The sequence below is a fragment of the Tenrec ecaudatus genome, chromosome 18 (genome assembly GCF_050624435.1).
Source record: "Tenrec ecaudatus isolate mTenEca1 chromosome 18, mTenEca1.hap1, whole genome shotgun sequence".
Lineage (NCBI taxonomy): Eukaryota > Metazoa > Chordata > Mammalia > Afrosoricida > Tenrecidae > Tenrec > Tenrec ecaudatus.
The window spans coordinates 65,124,002-65,146,291 of NC_134547.1; the positions used below are offsets into that span (position 1 = coordinate 65,124,002).

At 51.3% G+C, this 22,290-nt stretch overlaps 1 protein-coding gene across 1 annotated transcript; it reads right to left on the minus strand.

Annotated features, from left to right (window-relative positions):
- Positions 1 to 982: 982 nt before the first annotated feature.
- Positions 983 to 18,123, minus strand: ADAT1 (adenosine deaminase tRNA specific 1). Its single transcript, XM_075536790.1, has 11 exons — positions 18,064 to 18,123; positions 17,377 to 17,442; positions 16,790 to 16,980; positions 16,223 to 16,291; positions 14,595 to 14,649; positions 13,851 to 13,981; positions 11,845 to 12,442; positions 10,418 to 10,563; positions 9,310 to 9,409; positions 5,919 to 6,005; positions 983 to 3,146 (listed from the first exon to the last, which is right to left on the minus strand). Exons 3-11 carry the CDS (start codon positions 16,956 to 16,958, stop codon positions 3,014 to 3,016), a joined length of 1,488 nt encoding a protein of 495 aa, XP_075392905.1. The 5' UTR covers positions 16,959 to 16,980; positions 17,377 to 17,442; positions 18,064 to 18,123; the 3' UTR covers positions 983 to 3,013.
- Between the last annotated feature and the right edge of the window lie 4,167 nt (positions 18,124 to 22,290).

Genomic DNA, 22,290 nt, shown 5'->3' on the forward strand with positions numbered 1-22,290 from the left:
CTGTCCTATCCAGCCCTGCAAGGTAGAATTCGGATCATGGTAGTTGGGGGGAGGAAGCATCCAGGATCTGGGGGAAAGCTGTGTTCTTCATCGATACTACCTCACACCCTAATTAACCCATCTCCTCTCCTAAACCCCTCTATGAGGGGATCTCCATTGGTCGACACTTGGGCCTTGGGTCTCCACTCTGCACTTCCCCCTTCATTTAATATGATATATATACATATATACACATACATACACACACATATCTTTTTTTTTTGCATGATGCCTTATACCTGGTCCCTTGGGCACCTCGTGATCGCACTGTTGCCATCATTTTCAAAACAATTTTTCTGTTTGAGCCTTTGGTACCAGCTCTTTTATCTCTCCCTCCACCACCCTCCTACCCTGTGTCCCCTTGATAAATTATTATTTTCATATCTTACACCATCAGCTGTCTCCCTTCCCCCATGGTTTCTGTTGTTTGTCCCCCTGTGTATGTGGAGGATGTTATCTAAACGATCATTGTGATAGGGCCCCCTTTTCTCCCCCACCTTTCCTCTACCTTCATGGTATTGTTACTTCCATTTACTGTTCCTGAGGGGGTTATCTGTCCTGGATTATGTGTGTCTAGAGCTCTTTCCTGTACCAGTGTACATGCTCCGGTCTAACCGGAATTCTAAGGTAGAATTGGGGTCGTGTTAGTGGGGCGGGAGGAAGCATTAAAGAACTAAAGGAATGTTGTGTGTCTCCTTGGTGCTGTACTGCCCCCTGGCAAGCTCAGTCCTTCCTTGTGACCCTTCTGTGAGGGAATGTCCAACTGTCTACAGATGGACTTTGGATTTCCACTCTGACCCCCCTCGTTTGAAAAGATATGATTGTTTAGGGTCTTCTACTGCCTGATACTTGATCCTCTGGACACCTCGTGATCACACAGCTGATGAGCATCTTCCCTGCTAGATGGCCCCCCTTTTTAACATTAAGCCTTTAAGACCCCAGATGCTAAATCTTTTAATAGCCAGGCACCATCAGATTTCTTCACCACATTTGCTTATACATCCATTTTGCCTTCAGTGATAGGGTTGGGAAGGTGAGCATCATAGAATGCCAGGCTATTAGAACAAAGTGTTTCTGTGTTGAGGGGGTACTTGAATTGAGATCCAATGCCCATCTGCTATCTTAATATTTAAAAATCTGTCCATAGACATATCCATATTGTAATACATTAATGTTTACATATGTGCATGCCTACTTTATAGCTCTATAAATGTCTTTTGCCTCCTAGTTCTTCCCTCTATTTCCTTTTACTTTCCTCCTGTCCCACTATCATGTTTAACCTTTATTTGACTCTCAGTACTTTCTCTCGGCTGTATTACACTTGATTAAATCCCCCAGGCTTTCTATACCTTCCTTGCCATCGATTTAAGATCTTTATTGATCCCTTGCCCCTGGGTTTGTTGGTTCCCCACTTTTTTCCCCACCTCCTCCTCTCCCATGTCCCCCCAGAGCTGCTGGTCTGTTATTTCTCCTCAGGATTGGTTATTCTATCTTATATGGATAGACATGAGAAAAAGAAAAAAAATTTTTTTAAAGAAAAAGCTTATAAATATTTCCAGGTTGGTCTGCTGACCTTTCTGAATGTTTTCCAATGGGATCTGGTGAAGTGCCACACCCTGCCCACTGATTGAAGTCTATTTTCGGGATTCCTCGGGGACTTTGTTGCTGTGTTTTGCTCTGGAGCAGGAGGGGGTGGGGGATGTCAGACCAGATACAATCCCCACACTGTGTCTCCAGTACTGTCCGCTATAGCACTGTAGGTCAGTGAGGAGGCGTCATGTCTTGTGGTGGGGACAGGCCCATGGACCTTTCTGTGCATTGGCTGCTTCAAGCAGGAATGTCATCCTTGAGGCTTGGTGGGCCAGGATGTGGTCCACTCTCTTTCCTTCTCCTAGTTTGTTCCCGTGTGGTCTGCGCAGACCCATCACTTTCCCCGGGCTAGGCTGCATCTTCAGTGCTGTGCTCTGTAGTGCAGTCTTCTGGGGAGGGGGTTGCAGTCTTCTGGGGAGCTGGGATGGGGGCCAGCCACAAGGACCTTTCTGTTAGTTTGCTTCTTGGGCTCCCTGCTTTCTTATTCTCACAGAGCAGGAAGTTGGGAAGTTGGCTTCATTAGCAACCCTACCATGGAGAACTTCCACTTTCAGCCAATCATTCACAAAGGTATGAGCAGGTGGAAAGATCAGTAGCTAGGCTTGTTTCTGATTTGCTTTTAGGGACTCTTTTTGGCCCTCCAGGTGAACTCTTCCAGAAAAACGACTCAGACCAACAGGAGTTTGTCCACAGTGAGCTCAGGCCACTAGAGCTTTGATTCCGTTGGCGATGGCTTCTTTTGCACCTTCCCTCTTTGAACTGGTTGGGTCCGGTAGCAGGAAAAGAAAGGCCACAGGCAGGCCCCTCGGAATTATGTGGCCTCGACAGCTCTCAGTCCCAGAGGAAGACAGCTTCTCTCTTAGACTTCCAGGGCTGTCCGACATGCTTCTCCTGGAGCCAGCGAGTGCGGTCAGCTTTGACTAGTCCCGCTGAAAACACAGGGTCCCTCAAGTCCACGGGCAGCAGCTGGCCCCTCCAAGGATGAAATGCGGAGTGTCCAGAACACATGTCCTCCAGGCCAGGTGAAGTGCTAAAACTTGCCAAGGAGATTCAAACACCACACACGCCAGCACAATATTGGCTGAATCAATTTAGGGACGCATAAAACAGTTGCTGCAGAGTATTTCCCAGGCACGACAGTCTAAACGCTTATGTCTTATTCCAGAGAAGCAATGAAACAAAACTTCGGAGAAACACCAAAGCGAGAAGTCATTGTAGCTGGGAGTGGCTTCAAACAAGGTGCAATTGCTCTGCCACTACACAGGAGATTGGGTGCTCTGGTAGAAGTTTTCCCCAGCCTGTCCAGCAAGAAGGTAGAAGGCAGTTTGTCTGCAGTGCAGGAAAATGTCCTGCTACCACTAAATTCTTTGCAAACCATCCCTCCTCAATTAAACTGGTGATAATCTGGTGGGTTTCTGATCCAGGATGCAAATGCCTGTCTCCGGAGCGCACTCCATGCTTCCTGGTAGGTGGAGGCAGCCTCTTTGTAGTCCAGGTAGGTCTCTAGCTGCCGCCCCCTGAAACACACACACCGCCAGCACACCGGTTCATTACAGCTCACCGCCACTGTCCACAGGGGCCCGAGCAACCAACTAGGCAGATGTCTAAGGAGAGACTTAGGTACAGAGGAATTGGAAATGCTTCCCCAGAGCAGCTTGCTCTCCTTATTAGGGGATTCTCTAGAATGAGACATGGATTGAAACAGCTACAATGAAGAGTGCTAGTTCTATCCGATCCTTATAGAATCAGATCAAACAAGAATAACAATATTTGCTGCTTATTTTAATTTTTCCTTAAGAGTCCTTAATTTCTCCCAGAAGAATCGGCCAGTAGAAGCTTCTGGGCTGCATCTTTTTTGGTAACAAAGCAAAGAGCACTGTCCCTGCTAGCGACTACTTTCCTCCCCCCAGTCCGTGGCCCTCTCTGCCGTAAAGAACAGATGGCATGCTCAGTCACCTCTATGTTACGTATTCTCAGTTAAAAGCTTTTCTTCTGTGGCCTACACATTTCAACCATGCACCAGTAGGTCATGAAATACACAGAGCAGCCCCCAGTGATCAGAAGTTACTAGAAGCTCGGCCTGTGCTACGTGGTTTACTTCACTGTTTCAGCTCTCTTGCTGCATGGTCACTGTAGTTACTCTTCTCACCTTACAGTTGGAGAAACTGAGGTTTGTGTGTTGATTCAGCTTACCTTTTGTGCTTTACCAAGATCTAAAGAGACCCAAGTTCTTAGCTCATCGTAACACAATGATCAATTGCTCACAGCTTTTTTTTTGTTGGTTAAAGGCAGGGCAATGTTAAACTGGACCTGAGCCTGGTGCTCCAGAAAAATACTGAAGGGGCAGACATCCTCCACCTCTGTGGGCGCTGGGAAATGGCCAAGAACAATCCTTCCCCTATGACTTAAGACCGTCCCCCAATATGATTTCCCAAAGGATTCCTATTCATGGGGACTTGGATGAGTGTCTTAGGTAAGGCAGCTCCAATCGTTTACCTATGACAAGGCCAGACACAGGCCCCGGACATGCCGCTTCTTTGCTTCATAAATGCTCAGTTGAACTACTGGCACACAGTGACCAATCAGGACAAACTACCTGTAAACTTCTCTTCTCTCCAGACGCCACCCTGGGTCAGAGTCGGCATGGGAATGTGAGTAACTCTGAAGAGCGTGGCCCCTCCCAGGAGCCAAGACACTGCCACTAGCTGTCTAATACACCATCTTGTTTACCCCTCCCTCTCAGTTCCAGCTCCTAGCCACCCTACAGGTCAGAGTGCAACTGCTCCCCAGGGTTTCTGAGGCTGGACTCATTCTTATTTTCAATTCAAATAAATCATTTTGTCGGGGCTCTTAGAACAATCCATACATCAATTGTATCCAGCTCATTTGAACCTATGTTGCCGTGATCTTTAAGGAGCTGTTGGTTAGAACTGCTGACCTTGGGGCTATCAGCCCAAGGAATGACCAGCTCCACCACCAGGGATCCCTACAGAAAATTTCCTTTTGCCAAATCTTTGTCAATGGTAGACCTTACGGTTGGCGTATTCTTCCTCTCCAATAACCAACTTTCACCAACAGTGCTCTTCCCCTAACTGAAATCGTTCTTTTGGAAGAGTCGTCTTACTTAAGAGGGTTGTGTTTTTTTTTGACAAAACAGACTGTATGGCGGCTACTCAGTACCAGCTACACCAGCAGTTCTCAACTTGTGGGTCGAAACCACTTTGGGGATCGAATGACCCTGTCACAGGGGTCGCCCTATTTGTAACAGTAGCAAAAGGACAGTGATGCAGTAGCAACAAAAATAATTTTATGAGGAACTGTATAAAAGGGTCGAGGCAATAGGAAGGTTGAGAACCACTGAGCTACCCGATTTCCCCAGATAGGAAATGTACAAACCCCAGGAAAGGTGTCCTGAGGTCATCAATCCCGACTTCAATCAAGCGCTAACCAGTCGCCTGCCTTGGCTTATGGAAGCTTCCAGCCGTTCCTCAGCTTCCCACCCACGAGTTCCCTGAAGTGGTTTTACAACTCTCTTATACCTGAGTTCCTACAAAAATATTCCTACGGGCTTACAGAAGAGTGCCTTTGTAACCACACATACAAACGACAGAACGAGAAAGGCAGTCAGGTTCCTACCGGCGGGTCCCCCGGCATGCCGGACACTGAGCTCCCCGTGGTGAGTCGACTGGGGCTCCCGTGTGCTGAGGAGACATCTGCAGAGGGTCTTCAGGGTTGTGATCTTTCAGGTGAGGATCACCTGCCTATCTTCCAGGAGGCATCTGGGTAGATGGGGACCTCCAACCTTTCCACTCCTAGTGGAGCACTCACCTGTGTTTGAGCCACTCAAGGATCCCTGCCGAGGGGTGCCCTACAGGTGGGCCTGCAATGAGCTACCTTCCAATTCAACCCTACACCACCAACACTCCCCCTCTGGATCACAGGCCATGCACCTATGGAGGCGGGGCCCCGGGGAGAGAGGAGCAGGTGGTGGTCATTAAGTGCCCACTAATAGAAAGAGTGGTGGTTTGGACCAACCCAGATCTCTGTGGGAGAAAGATGGGGCAGTCTTGGTCCATGAAGGTTACCACCTGGGGAGCCCTCTGGGGCAGTTCTTCTCTGTCCGGTAGGTCACCCTGAGTCGGGATCAGCTACTTGGGAAAGGGAGAGTGTTAAAGCACCACTTGGGCCAGAGCTCCCTGCCACAATCTTCAGCCAGAATGCAGAGAGAAGTCTTCAGAAATAAGGAAGACAAAACATGGATCAAAAACCACCTAGAAATAAGCTTTCACCTGAGGGAGTCTGGCCACTTGTCCTCAGGAATACTGCTTAGCAGCTTCTGGAATGATCTGAAGAGGCTGACTTTGCTGATTCGGGACCTATTCAAAAGACAACACAGTAGTTACTTGCTTGCTATGTAACCAGGTCCTCTAGCAAAGTGAGCAGGTTTCACACGGTCACTAGGCTCAAGTGTTCCTGAGTACTCATTTTCACATGCTCCTGACTTGACAAGTTAGTTCTGGGTGTCGGATCGGCTGGAGCCGTAAATGCATTGCATCCTATGAAATTTCGTGAGCAGGAGGACCATCAGAGTGACAGGCTGACAAGGGGGAAGACAGGATGAAGTCTGAAGTAAGAGCCACCTTGGTTGGACCATCTCCATTCAGTGAATATTGTTCCTGAGAAACCGGAGCCTGGTTTCAGAGACCCCAGTGCTGTCTCCTGAGTGAACTGTGGGCAAGAAATCCCCTGACTATGACATCAAGGCAGTACGGGCCTCTGTTTTTAAAAAGAATTCTGGATGGAGGTCTTGGTTTGGAATGCCTAAGGATTCCAACACAAATAAACTCACTGCGATTGAGTTGATTCTGTCTCATAGCAACCTTGGAGTGGTTTATGCATCGGGCAGCTAATGGCATGGTCAGCAGTTTGAACTCAGTGGTCACCCTTTGGGAGAAAGATGAGGATTTGTATTCCCAGAAAGATTTACAGTTCTAGAAAGGCAGCTCTACTCTGCTCAACAGGATCATTATGAGATGTCTAAGAAAAACAAAGCAACCAAAATCACTGCCATGAAGTCAATTCTGACTCACGGTGACCCTTTAGCTAAGGAAGTGAGTGTTAGTTCCTTCTCACTGGGCCCTCTTGGTGGCTGCCAGTCCACACCAGGCCTGGCCTTGACTGACGGAACTGCTTTCCCGCTCATAAAACCAGGGTGGCACAGTGACTCTGATCTACACCAGATGGGAATCTACATTGTGGAAAAGCCAGGAACCCCTGATTTGTTATCCGCTCTTGGCTCTCTTCTTTTTGCATGGTCATGGTGTGTGCTATACCAGTCCTGACCACTAGGAGGCAGGCACAACCCACTGCCTAGGCCCTTTGAACCTTCGGAATTACTGGTTGAAGAGCAAAATCTTAATAATTAATTGCCAAAGGATGGACATGGGATTTTTGTTGTTGTTACTGTTTGTTTTGAGACTGGAAGTAAGTATATAAAAATGAAAAGAAACAAACCTATCTGCCAACTCGAATTATAAACCAACTTTTATAAGTTAAAAGGATTATACTGAGCTAGTGGGAATCCTACAATGGTCACTTTGATAATAGCTCAGTCCAGACTGAGGTGGAAATGCCTTTAGGGAGAGCGAGACCACTGCCCCCACAGCCCCTTCATAAGTGATTCTTGGATTCCAACCCAGAGCTGCTGAAGCAGAATCCCTAGTGGTAAGAAATGAGAGCATTCTTGTGAAAATCTCCCACAGGAAAAGAAAATGTTTTTAACAAATGGTGCTGGGCCAATTGGATAGCAACATTCAAAAGACAGAAACTAAACCCCTATCTCATACCACAGAGACGATATTACTCTAACTGGATCAAAGACCGAAACCTAAGAGGCAAAACTAAAACTGGTAGAAAAAAAACCTCATTAGCTCCGTCACCAAAAGCATGGCTCACCAAATGCATACATACCTGTATCCCTAAACCTCATCAAAGTTTGAAACTGCAATGCTTCAGAAGACCCAATCAAGGAAGTGAAAAGCCTACAGAATCTGGCAGCTCGTCAGAAAGAGTCCTAAACCCAGAGCAAATCCATTGTTACCAAGCCTAGTCCGGCTCAAAGACCCTCCACAGCGGAGCACACCTGTCCGGGGTCTCCAAGGCTGTGAATGTTTCCTGGAGCAGGCAGCCTGTCTTTGTTATGAAAGCAGACTGTCACGTCTTTCTCCCCCAACGTGGCTGGTAGGCTCTAGCCTTCTGACTACCAACTGAGTACTTTAACGTTGCCACCAGGGATCCTGCAAATGTAACCCAATTAACCAATGATCAAACAATGTAGAGAGACATTTCCCTGGAGAAGATACACAAATGGTCGACAAGTGCAAAAAAGATGCTCAAGATGAGTAGACATTAAAAACAAAAAACAAACCCATGACCACAGAGTAGATTTTGACTCATCGTGGCCCGGTAGGGCAGAAGGAAACGTCCCCATTGAGTTTCCAAGATGGTAAATCCATACAGAAGCTGGCTGCCACATCTTTCTCCCACGGAGCAGCTCCTGGGTTCCAACTATTGACTTTTTGGTTAGTAGCCAAACGCATTAACCACTGCTCTACCAAGGCTCCTCTATGAGATCTACTAAACCATAGTTTCACTGCAATTCCAATTCACAGAGAGGCTAAATAGGGTTTCCTAGCGGTCTTTATGAGAGCTGGCAGCCACAACTTTTTCCATTAGCGGTCAGTAGGTTTGAACCACCAAACTTGTGGTTAGCGGCCAATGCAGTGTCCACAGTGCCACCATCAAACATTACTTCCCACACTCAAACCTACTGGTCTCAAGTCGATTCTGACTCATAACAATACTCTTAAAGGGCAGAGCCGAACTGCGCCTGTGGATTTCTGAGGTGGTCGATCTTTTTGGGAACAGAAGCCCCAACTTTCTCCCAGGAACCAGCTGGTGGGTTTGAAGGGCTGTTGTAGTTTGTGACCCAACATGTAACTCACAGCGCCACCAAGGCTCCCCATTGGACTAGGGACATGTACGTCACGACCACAATGCACTACCACTTCGCACTGGGATGGGTATCAGTAAGAAGACAGGCAGTAACAAGGGTGGAAAGGAGGCCAGGTCATTGGAACCCTCACCCATCACTGGGAGGAATGTCTGATGGCACACGGCTTTCGAAAACGCTTGTCAGTCCTCTAAAAAAGTTAAACATATGGTTATAATAGGACCTATCCCTTCCACTCCTGGGTACGTACTCAAGTGACTTGAAAACGTGTCTCAACATAAAACTTGCACGCAAATGCACAGAGCAAACAGGGGAAGCCATCCGAATGTCCACTGGACTGGTCGATGGATCAACAAAAGGTGATCTATCCACACAAGAGAGTATTAGTCCGATCTAAAAATGTATGAAATACTGACACTGGCTACAACCTGGATGATCTGAGAACATTCATGAAAGAAGGCGGACACGGAAGGCCACACGTGTGATTCCACTTACGAGGCAGGTCTGTCCAGAAGAGGTGGAAAGTGGATTACGGGTGGCCAGGGGCGAGGGAGGAATGGGGAGGGACTGCTCACAGGTTCAGGATTCTGGGGTGATGAAAGTGTTCTGGGAGTGCTGCGTTGGCAGCACCGCCCCCACCCCCCACCCCCCGATTGTGCCATAGGTACCTGGCCTGAAGGCTGCCGATGCCTTTCTTGGTGGTGCCCTGTGGGAAGCCGTTGGCTGTAACATCCAGGGGCTGCTCAGAAACCGCACTCCAGCTGATGGCTACGGAAACGTGAGTCTGAGGTTAAGACTGGTTGGCTTTCTTTACATAGAAATGGCAGAGGCCAAAGATAGATCTCTGTGCTTCTACATACCGGGCGGCGTTGACATGAAGTCAGAGACCCCGCGTGCCGCTCTGATGCTGGGTTCACTAGCGACGCAGCGTGCACAAGGGGCAAGTGGCTCGTGAGTCACCGTGCTCGTTTTAGCAGCCACCCATCATGGCACCTCAGTTATATGCCAGAGACACTTGCGGGAAGTGCAAGTTCTCATGTAAATCCTCCTAACAAGCCTGATAAATGGCATTCTTTGCATTGAACTGAATACGTAGGAACAGAGGCCAGAAGAGGCTGAAATGTTCGGGGCCATACAGAGCAGGGACCTGACCCAATGGGTGCGTCTCTGGAGGGCAGGCCACTGGTCGTCTGTGGTATACTGGCTGAGACTCCCCACAACCCACTGAGCCCTGTGGAACCCTGAAAATCCTGCAGCTTGCCCGAGACCCTCTGCCCTGTTACAGGACGGGACAATGGGCACCTTGGGCACAGCCTGTAATTAGCCCCTTCTTTCCCTCCGGACGACGTGTCCCACCACAGCAAGTCCGTATCTGCCGTTATGACCAGACCTGGCCCGTTGCACAGGTGGAGAAAGAGCAGGCCAACCTACAGTTGACTCTAGAACAAGAGCACTTTGGGCAAGTAGCAAAAAGTCACAGGAATGACATTACAAGACCAACTGGGACAAGTGTAAGTAAAGAGTCCAAAAGCCACTCCAGGCCAAGAATCCTAACTCCACCTCAATGCATATTCATGATTAGTCCTTGGAATATTAATAATGTCCGCAATTAACTTCTGGGTGTGTACGTATTCAGTTGTCCCTGCTTGCTCCTTTCCCTTTCCCTCGCTCCCTGGCACAGTTTCAAGACTGGGGTTGGTAACAAGGCTGCTTAGGCTGGCAGGAGGCAGCCCCTTTCAGGCTGTTCCACAGGACAAGCCCCCCAGGCCCACTCACCTGCCCCACAGGGAACCAGCCGGCCTGGGCTGTCGGCTCTTCTCACCTGCACGGCACCTCGACTTTGCTCAAACTCCAAATTAGACTGCTCTATCTTGAGCTCCTGAACTCCAAAGCCTTTGGGCAAAGCTGACACGTGGCTACACCTAGGTGCGAGAGGAAATGCGCCAGTTACGGCCCTCACCCCACGCAGAGAACCATGGGCAGCTCCCGCTGAGGGCCGGGTCCTGACTGCTGAGTTCCCGCGCGTTTCTCTGTCCACACAAGAGCTTGAGTACACACAGCTTCAGAGACTGGAAACACCCCAAATGCCCACGCGTGGATGCATGCAGAGACCAAATGTGGTATAGCCACCCCAGACACACAAACCCAAACCCCGTGGACTCTGATGCACGTGAGACAGAGGATGCTCCTCGGGGTTTTCCAGGCTGCAGTTTGGGGCGGGGGTCACTGGGTGGGCTCACATGTCCAACCACCTGGTCAGCCACTGGCTGTATGAACTGTGCCGCCCAGGGATTCACACCCACACGGCAGAATATATTCAGAGCAACGGGAAACGCGTGTCTTCGTCTACTGGGGTAGGGGATTTGAAGGTGGGTGCTGCGCTCCGGAGGAGAAGTCAGGCCAGGAGCACGTGGCTGGAGGAAGGCCCTCCTGAAGTGAGAAGTTTAGGATTGAACTTGAACCCCTCGAGTGGGTTCTTAAACTGGGACATGGTCAATCAGCTTTGAAAGATTTGAAAAGCTTGAGAGAAAAAAAAAGGAGGAAACATCAACTTGCCAACGTCCACCTCCTGGGAAACCCTTTGCCCACACCGCGATGCCACACTTACCAAATGGCATGCAAGCTTCCTGTTCGCTCGCGTCTTTCCTGCAAAATAGGTGCCAACCTGACGCTCACTGCTCTGGGGGTGAGCAGCCAGCCGGCGGAGAGCACAGGGCACCCAGGGCACCATGGTGCCTGCATGGAGCTGCTTTTCTTGAGTAGGAATCCGCACGCCATACCACTCACCCACTCGAAGTGTATCATCCAACCCTGTGCACAGAGGTACTACATCACCCAACACAGTCATCATCCGGACCAGCCCTGTAGCCCCTTCCCCTAGAGAAGAACCCTGATGAACTACTTTGGGGGCAGGGGGAGATTGAGAAGAGCAATCCTTTGGGGCATGTCCTCCTGGGCCTTGGTCTAGGCGTGGACACACTGGACCAAAAGGCTCTCGTTTGACCTTGAACGCGGATGCCCTCTTTCCGTCCCTCCTCTTCTCAACCAGAAGCCTCTCACTGCCCTCCTCCTCCTGCGGCCGGTCGTTTTGTGGGTCCCTTTCCTGAGGGGGGTCCTTTCCTTAACCATTTCCTCAGGAGACTCGCTTAGAAGTGGCAGGCTCTCCAGGCACGTTCTCCCGCCCCTCCGCCGCGCCCTCTCACCTCCCAACCACGGCTCGCTGCATGGCTTCCTGGCTGTAGGGGCACTGCCCAATGACCATGGCCGAGAAGTAGACGGGCTCTTCTAAGAAGTGCGTCAGCAGTGCCCCTTGGCAGCCAAGGACGTTCCACCGGGCCAGCTTGTCGCTGCAGGACATGGAGCAGGTCCGGTCCCCCCGGCCTGGCTTCACTCGGAGCAACCCCACGTGGTGATAGGCAGCCCCCGGCTGCCCTGGGTCGCCACGGTCCCCGGGCACACATTTGGCCCCGGTTCTGTGCACATCCACCACCTTGGCCCTGCTGGGGGACAGCCCTTGTGCGTCAGGATTAGAGCTGGTGACAGTTGGCGGGGCTGGGTCCTTCTGCAGCTTCCAACTCGGAGTGGGAGTCACGCCATTGGTGGCCGCCCTGGCCAGCGTCTCAGGCTCCAGCCGCATCTTCTTGGCCCTCAGACTGTCGGGAGCTTCACCCGTCCTCTTCCTTTCTGGGGCGTCCAGGCCACCGCTGACCTCGACAGCTGCCGTCAGGGCCCGCTCTCTGCTGACAGGGTGGCACGGCTGGTCCTCAAACTCCAGCATGGGAATGATGGAGGCATCGCCACCTGTGGGAGGACAGGCCCGTCAGGGGTTTTCAAAAGTCAGGTCCCCAGGGCTGCCACGCCAGCACCCTTCGGGCTTGTTAGAAACACAAATCCTTGGGGCGCATAGTAAGCCCACTGCTGTTAGCCGCATCCTACGCATAGGGACGCCATAGGACAGAGCCACATTCCTCCACAGGGTTTCCCAGGCTGTAATTATTCACGGAAGAAGCCAGTCTCATCCGTCTCCCATGGGACAGCTGGTGGGTTTGAACCACTGACCTCGTGACTAGCAGTTGAACACGGTCGTCTTGCTAACTCAGTAGCACTGGCGGCGGGGCCTGGCCACCTGTTTCAAGCAAGCTCTTCTGTAAGCACCGGGGTGAGAACCGCTGCCTCTAAAACAGGGGAGCCCTGAGGGCACGGGGGCTAAGCACTCGGCTGTCAACTGGCAGTGCCAACCTACCGGCTGTGCATCGGGAGACAACTGTGGCCGTCTGTGGAGATTTACCGCATTAGGAACCCTATTCTGCCCTGGGTCGCTATGCGTTAGAAGCCCACTCCATGGCAGTGGCTTTGGGCTTCAATGAGGGCCCATTCCATTCTCCTGGTTGACCTGAGTTAGAGTGGCAGGTAAAATGCCCAGGTCAGGTTCACCTGAGGCTCTTGCGGAAGCCCCTTTTAGAGCCAGGGCATTAGCATCGCTAGGGCTGAGAAGTTTTAACAAGGTTTCAAACCGGTCCATGCCCTATCGACTCACGGCACTCACAATACCATTTTTGTTGTGTGTTCCCCTGGAGGGGGTGTTCCCCTTTTTGTCCCTAGTGTCCCCTTCCCCCAAATCAATCTCTTTGGTGGGATAAGAGATTAAGCAAGCGAGGGGAAGCAGAGAAGGGGCAGAGATGTTTGAGCTATAGGAGAGCCCAAGGGAGCCAAGGACAGCCTCCCAGAGCGGACAGAGGGAACGAGCCTTTCCCTATGGGGCCAGCAGGCTGAATGCAAGCGTCTAGCCTTCTAAGCTGTGGAAAACACATGTCCATCTGCTGAAGTCACCCACACGCGTGAGGGTCTTTGAGCAGCAGGAGAGAACTGAGATGGAGAACAGAGACCACCAGAGTCCAGGAAGCAGCGCGGCCGTCTCCTGCACAGGGTGCTGCTGCTTCCGACTCCAGCCTGAGGTGGGCCGCTCCTCTGCCGTGTGTAAAGAAGTGTGCTGCCCGGGAGCCCACTGGTGGGCTGCCAGGGACCTCCCAAGGGGACACTATGTCACCAGGGCTCGTCCAGTGATGTGATTGGGTTCACAGAAACAAGAAAAAGGCACTGTCAGTGGCTGTAGCCAAAGGAGCTTTTCTTAAGAAACACATCTCCGGCTAAGAGAACATTTAGGAAAACAGACCATGTAACATCCACCCGGAGACTGGGGTATACGTACAGGGTGTGTGGCTGGAGAAAAACACAAAGGAGAGGTCCGGTCTGAGCTTCCACCGTCCTCTCTGAGTCCCCGGGACAAAGATGCTCTCCTCTTCCAGGGAGGCCGCCAGGTGGAGCTGATGGAGAAGGTACCTAGTGGGTGCAGGATGTTATCAGGAGCCGCAGACCCCTGTGGTAGAGGGACGTCTCTGACTGGGAGATGCTGCGAGAGACGGGAAGCATACTGCAGTTCAGTGCGATTGGGAGTGACCTGGGCTGAGGAGAATGGTCTAGACCAGCACGTCTCAAAGCGTGGTTGGTTCCTGAACCAGCAGCTTCAGCACTGCGGGGGCACCTATTAGAAAGGCAACTTCTCCAGCTCCCTCGCCACTGCGGGGTCTGGGCCCTCCTGGTGCTCTGAGGCATAACCATGAGTGCAGGTCACTAGAAAAGCCAAACTCACAGCTATCCAGTCGATTCCGACTCCTGGCGCCCCCACAGGACAGAGTAGACTGCACACATCCCGCCCTGGGTTTCTGAGACCGTGACTCTTCACAGGAGCAGGCAGGCAGCCTCATCTTTCTCCCTCAGAGCTACTGGTAGGCTTAAAATGTTGACCCTGCAGTGACCCGCTACCGGACCTGGGCTCCTTCTGCAGACCAGGACCACACTAAACCGGTATCACCTGGCAGTGTGCTAGAACTTCGAGTTCTGGACCCCACCCCCAGACCTGCTGAATCACCATGTGTGGGGCAGTGGTTTTTACCTTTGGAAGCTCCTTCTGGCAATGACCTCCGCATGGCTGTCATTGAGGATGTCTCCTGTGGGAAAGACAGGGCCCGGGCTGCAGGCACAAAGACCCTCGACAGGCCCTGGCTGTTAGACGCAGGACACTGCCATTGTCCCAGCACCTGGGATAGCCATGCAGCTGCTGGAGGGCTTTTGTCGCCGAGAACCCCGTCACTAACAGCCAGCAGTGCTGCTCACCTTACGGTGGGCTGGATGACCCTGGGGTGGGGGCTGTCCTCTGTCCTCCCGGAGGTTTAGCAGCATCCCTGGTCCTTACAAGCAGAACCACGGGAAGCCAACAGCATCCACACTCAAAAGTTGTCACAACCCAACTGTCTCTAGGCAGAGCCAAAGGTCCCAGGGGCCTGAGGAGGAATGTCCCTGGCATTGGAAGGACATCTGAAGACATGACTGACCAGGACCTGTGAGCTGTCTCCAGGCCTGAAGCTGACCAATGTCCTGGCAAACACCCCATTTCCAAAAGGAGAAGGAGGCAAAGGACATAGCATATTTAAACGTGAACCTTTCAGTCATCTGAGTAAAAGCTCACAGACCACATCAGTTTCCTAGTCAACCAGTCATAAGAATGTCGCCTCAGGCTGCTTCTTCCCCCCGTGTTTCCTGAAACCGAATAGCCTTGACACAAGAAACAGAACATCCTTAGAAGAGCCGGGATCCAAACAACAACATCCGGGTGTTTTCTTTTGGATTTGAGGGACGGGAAGCTGTGTGAGGAACCCACATTCAATCAGTGCCATCAAGCCAAATCTTCACGGAACAGGGAGCCTCATCTTTGTCCCGTGGACCGGCTGGTGGGTTCAAACTGCTGACTTTGTGGTTAACAGCCTAACACAGCCTAACACAGCCTACCACGCCACGCTGCATCTAACCTCCAGAGCTCAGGGGGGAGATCGCGGAGCTGCCCAGGACCTGGCCTAGTACATCTGTATGTTTGCTGTTCAACCCAGAGCGGTCTGCTCCTTCCCTTCCATCTGCCCCGAACTTCTGCTGACAGTGAACTTTCAGATTCCACTCCCATCCTCAGAAAACTCCCTCACTCCCTCCCGTCACCACCTGCACCCTGGCTGAGAACCACTGATTTCTGGGGAGGCTCTCCAGAGGACAGATGCCCAGGCTTCCTGTCTTGCCCTCAGACTGGTGCGCCTGGGGATCGAGTGCCATTTTACCTGGTAGGCTGACTGTTTTCCTTACCTACTTCGGTCTCTGTTCCTGCTGAATGGCTTCCTCATGCCTGGGGCAATACCAGGAGACAGGGGGAGCCAAACTCCGGGAGGAAGCTGCTCCCTGAAAGAGCCTCTAACGTTCCACCTGGATCGAGAACAACCTCCTGGGGCTTCAGCAGCCTGCTCAGGGCGAGTTCTGTGCCTGCTATTTTGGGGCCCTACCAGACCCGAGGCAGGACAGTGAAGCCCAGGGGACCTCGAGCTCGAGCATGGACACCCTGGCCAGCTTCCGGTTCCCACAGAACTGTTCCTGGTGGCTCTGGCTCCCACAGAGGAGGATTTCTAGGCTCTATTCTGAAGAGAAGAGGGAAGGGCCGCGTGGGCACCAGTTCCCAAAGCGGAGCCCTGGGCCTGTGCTTACCGCTCTTCCTCATTTTGGACTGGCCTATGCACTTCGTTCCCGTTCCCATGGAGACAACGTCCTTTGTCACTGAGGGGGAAAAGAAACAAGCAGGAAGTGAGCTCTGAATGATCCCTGGGCTGCAGGATCTCAGGCTTAATCATATTTATCTGCTCATTCCTCCAGAGGTTTCCTGTGGTCCCACCGTCCCCCCACCCCCACACTGAGGAGCTGGGTCTCCCACCATCAGAAGGTGCATGGTCACCTGACTGGCAGGGGAGGATAGGGCATAGCATGGTTTACACCGTGCCCCCTATGGTCTACGGCCGTGCCAGCGTCTCCAGGTGATGGAGAGTCAATTCCAACACTTGGCGTCCCCCACGTGTGTCCAAGCACATCCCGGTTCCATGGGGTTTGCGATTGTGACCTTTCGGAAGATGTTTCTTCTCAGCCACCTTTCAGGTAGCAGTCAAGGGTGGTCTCTGTTAGCACCACCCAGAGGGTTCATGGTTCAAGTCTAGCAACCCATCATTCCAGCCTCCCTGCTGGGGAGGGAGGGCGCAGCGTCCCAAGGGGAAGAGGCCTCACCTTGCACGGGCTGGTCAGGGGCGTCGCTGTCCGGGCTGGCGGTGGACTGTATCTTCACCACGCCTGCCAGTAACGTCCACTCCCGGTTCGGCTCTGGCTTCCCTTGCTTGGGCAGCTGGGTCCTATAGTGTGTGTAACACAGCCGGGCGATGTCATCTGCCGTCCACATGGTCTGAGCTGCAGCTGAGGCCCTGATGGGAAACACCACCATCAGAGGGGCCGAACCTCCAGAGAACCAGGGCCAGGTGACCCCCTCACACCAGGGGCTCCGACGGTCTCCGATGTCGCTCACCCGTGTTCGTCCTGCAGGCCCTCTATCTCGGCCCTCAGGGTCACTTTCTCCTGCCGTCCCCTGCCCCCTTTCCATCTGCACAGAAAGATGCTCCCGGGTCTACTCTCACTTGGAAGCACTACCTCAGGGCCTGCTGGCTTGCTCTCTGCTTTCTTGGGGCAGCCCCGCACAACACAAGGTTCATCTTTCTGGACAAGGTGTTTATTTATTTATTCCGCTCTCAGGTTTTTTTTTTCTCTTCACCCTCTAGAGACTCCCCGTAGATGCTATCGACAAAAACAACCCTTTTACTTACACGTTTTACAAAGCTCAGGGCCCAGAGAAAACCGGTTCTGTCCTCACGGTATGAGTACAGCTTTCCCTTAAAGGAGCAGAGTTGAAGAGCAGAGTTGAAGTGTGGGCTTTTAGGAATTGGGACCCCAGCATGGAGAAAGGGTGTTGTGAGATACATTGAGGCGATTACAAGGAATGCCAGGAAACATGTATCAATTGTTGGGGGACAGGGCACCACTACTATGCTTTATAAACTTTCACTCAAATCACAAAAGAACATTGAGGGGTAGGGAAGGGTGGGCTTTGGAGAAGTTAGCCTTTCTGGGTGCTAATGCCCACTTTGCCACAATCAATGTAGTGGATGAATATGACTTAAACTGTTTGAGACCACAGCAGTATAGAACCCACTGGGGTTATGGTAAGATTAAATAATACCTCTGAAAGTGCTTGCTACAACTTTCAGCATACCATCAACTGTGATTAAAGCAAACCAACCACTCACTGCCACTGAGTGGATTCCGCCTCGGAGCACCCCTATGGCAGGGCAGAACTGCCCCGTGAGAGAAACCGGGCTATGTCCACCAGCACAGCCAGCACTTGTGAACTGCTGGCTCTGCAGCTGGCAGCTGAATGCATCACCCAGCACAGCACCAGGGCTTCTCAGCTGTGGCTGGTACTATGAAAAAGAACACTTAACATTGTTCCTCACCTGACTTGACTTCAGCTCCTGGGGCCTGGTGCAGGGTCGAGGGGGTGGGGGTGGGAAGAGCTGTAATGGGCACATAAATCACGAATACACAGTTATTACACAGATCATGCCTAGAAGAGGCGGAAGACACTTTGCTGGAAACTCCCAATCTTGCCTCTCCTAAAGCTCCTTGGATCATCCTGACCCCATTTGGACTGGACAGTATGAAAAGCTATTTAGTAGTTGAGCTCAGTGGGAGAGGGGCGTGGCTACACAGGACACATCCCTCTGTGAAGTAAAAGGGGTAGGTGTTATTGGTTGGGACCCAAAGAGCATCTGGAGTCTGATTTGTCTACAAGCATCAGCATCGTGGTGTGCCAGTCTGCCATCATAGCCAGGGGTAAAGCAGGTCATCGTGATCAAAAATACAGTCACCAACATTTGGAATACATTCTGTGAAATAGGGTATTATGTGATCTGGACGTTATGCAAACGCCAAATTACATACAGTCAGCTCCCAGATTAGGAATGCGTTCCATTCCCAAATCTGTTTTTTAAGTTGGATTTGTACTTAACAGGTAAGGTTTTCATACCTAACAAGTTAGCCAAAAGGTTTATCTTAGGATATTGTACATTTTTCTTCGCATAAAAAACAAACACACCTTTAACATCAATTTTTGCTGCACATCTCAAAGTAGTACCTGTTTGTTATTATAGACCGTTGTATGAATCTCAAATCGAACATAATAGGCTTTACGGGGTTGGGGGATCAGAAGACCCTTGTCTCCGAACACAGAATTCGTTTAAAATGGAGTCTTTATTTCTAGGGACTTCTCACAAGGATATATATATATAATTTTTTTAAGGCTATATATTTCCTGAAGGAAGATAACCTGGCATCAATCTAAAAATTAAACCAGAGGTTAAACATCCCACACAGTAACAGCCAAGGAAGGCACAACTTGCCAGCCAGAAAAGCCCAGCATACACCGGTGCCTCTCATTCAGGAAGTTGCTTATGCATGAACACGCAGCTGAGTTGGAATTAAAGTTCTGATACACGAATGCGTTCCAATCAACCTCCTTGTAGATTTTGGGCAACTTTTCCATACGAAACAACAGGCATTGCTTTGCCCACAAGACCCCATCTTCTATCGGTTCCAACAAACTGAAGAACCCACTTCTTTCTCCGAGAACGGGGCTCAGAGGACCTGGACCCCCTTAAGTGTCCCCGGCCCGGGAAGAAAAGAACTTCTTCCCCAGAAACCAGGGTGGAGACACAGTTCTGCCAGTTCCAGGACGGAAGACAGCCTGGGCAGCAGTGGCACCGTGAGGGTCTCCACTGGGGTCCGCGGGCTGCTGCTGCTGCACAGCCACAAACCAGGGACTCGCCTGCAGGAGCCCTGCCCGCTGTGCTGTCGGTGGTGATGCACGTGTTAGATGGGGGGACGGTCCCCCAAGCTCTTCCTGCACAAGATGGGCTACAAAGACCCATGGGCACCACCCCCGGGGGCTCCCTCACTTCCACGCCCCTCGCCCCGCAATCCGACCCCACCGCGGGCGCTCCCCTCCCACCTACACGACACAGCCGCCCGCGGGAGGGACCGGGAACGGAGCGTCAAGGCGGACGTGACGTCCTAAGCGACGGCGGCTCTTCCCGGCCCCGCCCCCTGCGCGCAGTGCACGCTGGCCGTTGTAGTTCGCTCGGGCGCGGGCGGGAGGGGACGTGCTGGGACCAGTTAGGGAACGCAGTCAAACTAGCTGATGCAAACTGCCCGTCCCGTTACAGGGCGGCAGGCAGGACTTCCGCACAGACGGAATCGCTGAATGATGTAACACTGCTCTTGAATTTCCTTCTACAACAGTGCTGCCTCACGAAAACACGCCACGCTGTGTTCCAAACGTCAAAGTCCAATGAAACGAATTGTATTAGCCCAACCCAAAACAAAGCTCACTGCCATCAAGTTGATTCCAACTTACAACGACTTGTATTAAGAGCTTAAATTCTGAGCTCTGTTCGCAGGAGTCTATGGGTAACAGTGAAAAGCCAAAACCCAATTTCAGAGTCCCCATGTGACTTAGGCCTCCCCTGAAGGTTTTGGTGGTTATGCATTGGGTCATTAACTGCAAGGTCACCAGTTTAACCACCAGCTGCTCCTTGGGAGAAAGATGAGGTTTCTACTCCCAGAGAGTTCCGGTCTCAGAAACCCCCCAGGGGTGTTTTCCCTGTCCTATAGGGTCGAGACGGAATTAACTCCATGACAATTTGGTTTTTGAGCTTGGAATTTCTTCTGTCAACAGAGGATGTGTAGGGTCCCAGTGGAGTGCATTACCTCCACCCCTGCCCTGCCCAGAGGGGCAGTCTCCCTTAGGGGTCTGCTTGGGTGTGTCCTGTTCTTGGGGTCATCATCCTGAGTCACACACTGACAGCCTTGGTTGGAAGGCCCTGGACTAATCTGGTAAGCTCTTCTCATGTACTGCGCATATTCTAATCATGGTCTCATTCTTGCTTCTGTGGTTCCACCTGATCGACCAGTCTGGCTTGTTCCCTTTACCCTCCCATGTCTTTTACTTAAAAATAGGTTTTATTGGCATGATTCACATTCATACTGTTTAATAGTTCAATCATATTAAGAGTTGTACAAACATTGCCATATCAATTTCAGAACATTGTTATTAATCCATCCTTTTAAAATCCACGACTCTCAGGAAACCTGTGGCCACCATTATGACTTTATGTGCCCCCTCATCCAGAAGTGTTTTTGTCCTGTTTAAGGCTGAATAAATGAAAAGGGAAAAAAAATGACTGAATAAATGTCCTCAAGTTATATTTGAGATTAGGGGTTTCTCTCCCTCCCCCAAACCCTTACACGTGGTTTCTAAGGAGCAGATTGCTTTTCTCTTGCAATACTTGGTGGGTTTGAACCATTAACCTTGTGGCTGGCAAGCCCAGTGCTTACCCCACTGTGCTACTAGGGATCCCTCTCACTGACCCAGTATATGAAAGATATTCTCATTTCAATAGGTCGCCGTATTTCTTAAATTGAGCTGTTGTGCATTTGAATTTTCCATGCTGTTTCTGAAATCTGGTATATGGCTTTACATCCACCCCACATCTCCATTGGACTAGCCACCTGTCAGTTGCTCAGTAGACACATGTAGCCACTGCACTGGGCAGCACTGGTCTAAACAATTCAGACCGGGAGGAACAGGCAGCAAAGCATTGTTCAGGAGCCTGTACTAAGCAACCACTACAATCTCCAAGGCTGAAAGGCGAGAGGAGCCAAAGTCCAACTTGCTCATCCTCATCCTTCCTTCTTTTCCTTCCCAGAGGAAATAACTGCTCCCCATCGCTAAGGACCCTGGCTCCCCATCGCTAAGGACCCTGGCTCCCCATCGCTAAGGACCCTGGCTCCCCATCGCTAAGGACCCTGGCTCCCCATCGCTAAGGACCCTGGCTCCTCCTTCCTCTCTTCCCAGCATCGCTAACGTGCAACTGACTCCCCACGTTGTCTTCAAAGCCGCAGAGATCTTCCAGGGATGAGGATGACCATCAATCTTGCTGCGTCATTGTCAGTCACCCTCAGTCTCACCCGGCTAAACAGCTGAAAACAATGACAAAATGCATTCAACTCCAGATTCAGTCTTCCACAAACTGGCAATTCCCACTTGGATGTCTAACAAGCAGCAGCTCACGAGTGCTCTGTACTAAGCTCTTGAGCTACCCCTTCCAGACCTGCACCCCACATCCCCCATCTTGGTAAATCTTTCTCCGGTGTGAAATCTTTCATCATCCTCGACGCTCTTTCCTGGGAGTTCCCATTCTATCAGGAAAATAAACGGAAGGCAGCCATTTGTAACCTCCACTCTTAGCACCGCAGTCTTCCCGGAACACTCCAGCAGCCTCTCCCTGGACTCCCTTTCTTTCCCTGCCACTGGCCACATGCCAACTATAATAATCCCCTTTGAGAACAAGCTAGATCCTGAGCTCTGCTCAGAGCTCTCCATCTCCTTCTCCTTCCACTCCTCTGCCTGGCTTCCAGGGGTCTGCCTGATTGAGCCTCTCGCCCCTCCCCAGCCCAACCAGACCTTGGCTGTTACTCAAAACTACCTTTTGGCTTGAATTGTCTTTGCCCCACTGAACTCTCTGGCTCACTCTTCAAATCTTCACTGAACTGTCACCAAGCAGGACTCTTTTCTCATCACCATGTTTAAAATCACACTCCCCCGCCCTTTCTAAAGTAGCACT

Coding starts and splice junctions, on each gene's coding strand:
- ADAT1 (XM_075536790.1), bottom strand. CDS start 16,958: ATGTGGACGGCAGATGACATCGCCCGGCTGTGTTACACACACTATAGG. Junction 13,982..14,594: donor GCCAGAAGGAGCTTCCAAAG/GTAAAAACCACT, acceptor TGCACCCACTAG/GTACCTTCTCCATCAGCTCC. Junction 10,564..11,844: donor CAGCGAGCCGTGGTTGGGAG/GTGAGAGGGCGC, acceptor TCTCGCACCTAG/GTGTAGCCACGTGTCAGCTT.